General features: G+C 37.0%; 1 protein-coding gene across 1 annotated transcript; it reads right to left on the bottom strand.

Moving 5' to 3' along the window:
* Positions 1 to 2,496: 2,496 nt before the first annotated feature.
* On the bottom strand, positions 2,497 to 4,119 carry calca (calcitonin/calcitonin-related polypeptide, alpha). Its single transcript, XM_026378837.1, has 3 exons — positions 4,046 to 4,119; positions 3,543 to 3,668; positions 2,497 to 2,659 (listed from the first exon to the last, which is right to left on the bottom strand). Exons 1-3 carry the CDS (start codon positions 4,117 to 4,119, stop codon positions 2,497 to 2,499), a joined length of 363 nt encoding a protein of 120 aa, XP_026234622.1.
* Between the last annotated feature and the right edge of the window lie 1,881 nt (positions 4,120 to 6,000).

Raw genomic sequence — 6,000 nt, 5'->3', positions numbered from 1 at the left:
TCCCATGTGTATAGAAACATTGTGCACCACACAGCCAGCTGGCATGCACAAAAAAAAAAAAACTGTGATCCTATGTTTAACAAGAAAAGTAAGATGTTCTCCCACTCCCACTTTGTCATCCAGATGGTGATGACGCAAATGTGACAGATGCTTATCCCCAGACACTCGAGATCTGGTAACTCAAACAGAGGCATCTCCTTCATTAGCTCTGTTTGGGGGGTTTGCACATGGCTACTCACATCCAAATGTAACCCCACTGTCCTCTGTCTAATCTAATGAGATGTGTTGTCAGCTCAGGGTCTGTTGAACAGGAACTCCAAAGGCAATACTCAAGGGGCTGTTAGGTCTATAACAAATTAATCCTGCATGCTTTGTTCTGCATACAAAAGGTCATAGTAGTGACTACTATAGCTAAACAGTTGCAAAAGCAGTGGAGATGTTACTTATAGAGAGCAAAACTCTCTCAAAGAAAGCAGTAAGACATTGCAAACAGCAGTTACAGTGTTTATTGGCTCAAACAGTGTATGTAAATCATATTGACTGTTTTGGATACTCCCTCAGGTGTAAGTACTCTTAAGCAACGTTCACCTTTGCTTCCACATCTGGAAGGCTCAGGTGAACAACATAAGCTGGTGATATATACTAAATATATTTATCTTTAAATATGGACAGACAATTTCACTCTTAAGAAACAACAACAAAAGGAGTTGTTAGTGCACCACAGGTTTAGATTATATACTAACTAACTTTTTTACTTACTTTACTCAACTTTGTCTAAATGATTCTAACTCTCTTTCACCTGTGTCCAGGTCATTTACAAGAGTCCAGAATGCTTCTACTGAGTCTTTTTTTTTTAATCAGCTAAAGACCCCTCTGTTGATGAGATTTTAGTACTGACAGTGTTTACTTACACAGTGATTTGTATATTTTTGCATTATCCTGTCTGGGTTTATGTTTGTTTAATTGTGAAACACTGTTGTGATGTCTGAAATAAACTTTACTTCATTTACTGTGAACAGGGACAAATCCCAGAGTCAACAAGAATAAAAAAAGAATAAAATAAAACAGAAAACGTACTTTTAGCCAGATGAACCTTGAGTCCTTGGCTCCGGTCACCACAGTTGACCTCCTCCGGCCTGGTGTAGCTTTGTTTGGGGGTCTCCAGTTAGTCCAGGTAGTTTTACAAGCAAACTTCACATCCCACTTCCAACCCTTAAAACCACGGAAAGCCTAAGTTGCTGAGTTGACACTTGTTGAGTTTGAACTCGCAGTTAGCTTATTGTTGCTTGCTAGCTGCTGGTCGCAGCACTAACAAAATACTTTTAAACGTGTGTATTTGCTCTGTCACACAACACCTGTGAAGAGGGGGTGGATTTACCTTAATTGGGGCAGTAGAAGTCCCGCCCCCTCTGATCCTGACATGCTGACAGGTGTTTGGGTTCTACTGCAGACATATATATATATAACACATATATATTATAATTACATATAATATTAAAATAATATAATATATATTTTGCATTACAGTTACATTAAGTTATTTGTCAGGTGCATGATGGTGAATGATGAGGCTTTTACTGTGGAGCCTCTGAAAAACTTAAATATAAACTTAAAAATAAATTTTAGAGTTGGCACGGTTAAATATTCTTGTTCTATTCATATCAGTAAACTCATACAGTATATGATGTGGTTTGCTTTTTTAAGCATACTTTTTTTGCATACCACATCCTATGCACCTTTTTAAAAATGTATATGTATATGTGTGCAGCTGTAAAGTTCATTATTATTTTCAGCTGATATCAACCAATGAAACAAAAATAGAGTAAGACATAAACACATCATGTAGCTAAAATACAATTTATTCCTGCTTTCAGTTGACAATTGATACAATATTTAGATTCATAAGTACATGTTTCACACTTGCACTGTGCACTTTAATGAAATGTAAACAAATGTTACATCAAGGCACAAGACACAGTTGAGTTTTGTTGGTAGTGCAGATGTTCAGTATAAGACTTCCACTTCAACAGACACTGTACTGTAGACACAGGGTAGGTGTGCAGTTGAACCACCGGCCAATACTGTGAAAAAAATCTATGCTCATCCATCTTTACAGGACATATTTCCTGTTAATGCTTCACCATGAGGATGACATTACACCGATTTTAATTATTTCTCTGTTGTTAAATACAGACTAACAATAAATAATGGCAAAAATTTAGCACTCTGATACAATGCATCAGTCCACACTTGTGACATGTTAGGATATTCTTCTGTGTTTGTGGATGGATGATGATGCAGAAATGTTACTGAAAGGAGGCACTCTGTCCTAGAGAACACAAAAGAGGAGAGAAAACAAAAGTCTCGTTAAACCTGTAGATTTCAGTAGTGCATTTGGTTAGTCACAGTTTGACAGTACAGTACATCAAAACATAAATAGAGAGAGAGACAAGAGACAGCATGAGGTGCAAACATACCACATATTTGTTCTTGTGCTCACACAGTGCCGTGTCGCTTTCTTCTGCCAAATGCCTGGGCACCCACGTTGGTAGGAACAAAGTTGCTGTGTCCCAGGCCCCCTGACCGACTCAGGAAGTCAGCTAAGCGGTGAGTAACACAGGTAGCCGTGTTGCATGATCGCTTCTGTGCGGTTGCATTGCTTGTGAGAATGAAAAAGATAGTGAAGTACGTAGTGTAGTACTGTCTGAAGAAATATATTCTACTTACTGAATTGCTGACAACAAATTAAACATGATAAAAAAAAATTGCCTGAGGTTCATTTTGTAACAGTTTTCTTCTTTTTTTTTGAGTAATGTAGGGTTTTTATAAATCAAGAAAATATAATTATCTTGAGGTGGTAAATAATTTAACATCAGAAAGGTTTGCATCTGTTCATATGGTTATTGTTTATAAGAACTGCCTAGCACAAGTTACAGTGATTATGCGGGGATTGGTTTGTAGTTTGTGAATGTCCTGGGAGAGTTTGCCTAGCACACGAGTGCTTAAGCCAGTGCAGCGCTCAGACATGGGTCTATTCAGGCTGTTAGAGACAGAGACAAACATGCAAAAACAAATGCTTACAGTAACTGTGTCATGCTGATAAATACAACAATTTCATGCATGATGTTTTTTTTTTTTAATGTCATGCATTTACAGAAAACTGTGTTAAATCCACATTTCAAAGGAAAGCAACAGAAACAACAGTCATACAGTCATGCTAGTAGGTTTTCTTTTGTGCAGTAATATATAACATTTATGTTCTCTCATGCTTTTTTCAGCTGTCTGACCATGAATATCGTAGGCACATAATTTAATACTGACTGGAGTGATGTATGATTAACTGCAGTCCGTGCATGAATGAATTATGACAAACGGTAGATTTACATCTGTTTTAATATATGTCTTGAGAAATAATAAAAAGCAAAGTTGGAGCTGTTGGGCCCGTGAACAAATGCTCATTATATTAAATAGATTAGATACATGGTTAACGTTATTGCGGTGAACCATACCGGGTTGATATCTAACAATTTTAAAACCCATACCTGTTCCCTTCAGCTGTTTGGTGATCTTGCTCATCAGAAGTTATTTGCATGAACTCCTTGATAGCTCTGAGTAACTTTTGCACATCATCATCTGATCGTGTCGCTCCATCTGTCATGAACTCCTTACTATTTCTGAAAATGCACATTTGAGGACATCACTCTCTGGTTCTGCCACACAATTGGTTCAAATGTTTTACACAATTTTATCTCAAGCTAAAATCAAAACGTATTGTGACGTACTGTTTCTTGAGAGTAAATGGCATTTTTTAAATCTGTAGTTTAAGAATATTGTCTAAAAAATGACTCAGCATGGAAATTATATTTGATTTCATTAAAGTTCATTAATTAAACTCAATTAACTTTACTTATGTAGGGCAAAATCACAACAAAAGTTATTGAATAAAATAAATTTGATTACAGTACCTGTGGTAAACAAGGTAATCTGTTCTATGTCTATGTCTAAACATTATTTCTGCTTTTAGGAATAATGTCACCAGTCTCACCTGGATGGAGCTGCCTGTGAGATCTTACAAATGATCAGCGCACAGGCAAGAAGGAGAGTCCAGAGCTTTAGCATTATTACGATCACCTATGGAAGACCCATGCAATACCAAAGAGGGTTTAAAAAAAGCTGCAAAAGGAAAAAGCTTTAAATTGACTTTTGTGACATGTGTCATTATCATTTAATGTTATTTAAAATATTTTTTACACACTCTCTCATGTACCAGTTTTTACAGCTTCATGGATTCTCTCTATCTCGTCCTCTCTCTCTCACACATTCACTCACCGTTAGAGACAGTGAAGCTGCACACTCACATGGAGGAGTTATTTGTAATATAGTGATTCTGGAGGCTTTGCCAGCAACTATAGCAAAATCTATTCGCAGAATTAGCTGCTGCCAACCATAGATAGTATAATACCATTAAACCAGCAGAGTAGCATCTTTCTTCTGTTAACAACAATGTTACAGCATCATATCTGACAATTCAGTAACAGCATAATTTGAACTATTAACAGCTACAGAAACTGAGTTTTATCTGTACTCACCGTAAGATTGTAGATGTTCTGGTAATGAAGTAAATGACAGACTCACTTGTGCGTCTGCTGAGCACTCACACAGTACAAGGCTTTATATATGTTCCCCATGGGTTTCTGTTTTAACTGAATGAACACTTGACCATAGTTCATTGGCCAGTCAAATGTTTTACCTCAATGTGCTAACCAATCAGAAGTCCTGCGTCACTTACAAGAAGCCAATAAAAGACTTTATATAAATGACATCAATGCGTGATCATGAATGAGTTTAATTGACAAAAAAGCTGCCAGGTCTTTGGTCAGTCTGTAGCCTCACTTGTAGAGAAGTCAATCTTTAAACGTGGAAACTGAGTGTTTAAGACACTGAGACAGAAAAATCTCATCCACACTCACCCAATGTCTCAGTTTGTTAGATAATGATAATATATGATAACTGCTTGTGTACGCCAACACTGCAAATCACCTGATATTATAAGATGTGGTCAGAGGATGTAGTTTTAGCTCATCACTGCTTATATATAATACCAACAATGTGTGTCAAATGTGAAACAAAAACTTACCAAACAACGCATGGATACAGCCTGAACTAAATCCAGATTTGAATATGAATATGTTCTTTTAAGACTTCATATAGGTTTTATTTATGTCAGGACCTCTTTTTAACCAATTGTAACTTTTGTATGTTTCAATATCACATTAGCCACTGATGAAACAATCTATCCTGACATGCAAAACAGATTGATCCTCACAATTCCTGAGGATCCTCAGGAGGGTCAACCTGAAGAGAGAGCTGCTGGTTGCTTTCTACCGTTGCTCCATTGAGAGTGTCATAACATACTGCATCTCCGTGTGGTTTTCAAGCTGCACCATGGCACAAAAAAAGGTTCTACAAAGGGTCATAAACACTGCCCAAAAGATCATTGGCTACCCTCTTCCCTCACTGAAGGACCTCTATAGCACCCGATGTCTTAGGAGGGCACGCAACATCCTGAAAGACTGCACACACCCAGGACACCGGGTGTTTAAATGGTTGCCCTCTGGAAAAAGACTCAGGGTGCTGAGGTCACGGACCAACAGACTCAGAGACAGTTTCTACAATAGAGCAATAGCCCTCATGAACACACACACACATCTGGTTTAGTTTTTCTAGAAGAATGTAGATTGTATATTCTGTATATACAGCTGGTGTGCATGTGTATATTTGTATATATAATTGTGTGTATATATATATATGAATATATGTATATATATTTAAATACTTTTTGTATGAAAGGTAATTGTAAGCTGTTTTATTATTATTAAGTTGTTTTCTACTCTCTCCTTGCACCAATGTGGGACAGTTTGCAATTTCGTTGTACTGTTGTACCAAGTGTGACTGTACAATGACAATAAAGCTTTATCTTATCTTATCTTAATTGTCATT

The sequence above is a fragment of the Anabas testudineus genome, chromosome 3 (assembly GCF_900324465.2).
Source record: "Anabas testudineus chromosome 3, fAnaTes1.2, whole genome shotgun sequence".
NCBI classification, from domain to species: domain Eukaryota; kingdom Metazoa; phylum Chordata; class Actinopteri; order Anabantiformes; family Anabantidae; genus Anabas; species Anabas testudineus.
Note: the sequence above shows the minus strand (reverse complement) of the source record. Positions and strands in the feature narration are given on the sequence as shown.

Coding starts and splice junctions, on each gene's coding strand:
- calca (XM_026378837.1), bottom strand. CDS start 4,119: ATGCTAAAGCTCTGGACTCTCCTTCTTGCCTGTGCGCTGATCATTTGT. Junction 3,669..4,045: donor TCACAGGCAGCTCCATCCAG/GTGAGACTGGTG, acceptor TTTCAGAAATAG/TAAGGAGTTCATGACAGATG. Junction 2,660..3,542: donor CAAACAGCTGAAGGGAACAG/GTATGGGTTTTA, acceptor CATTCTCACAAG/CAATGCAACCGCACAGAAGC.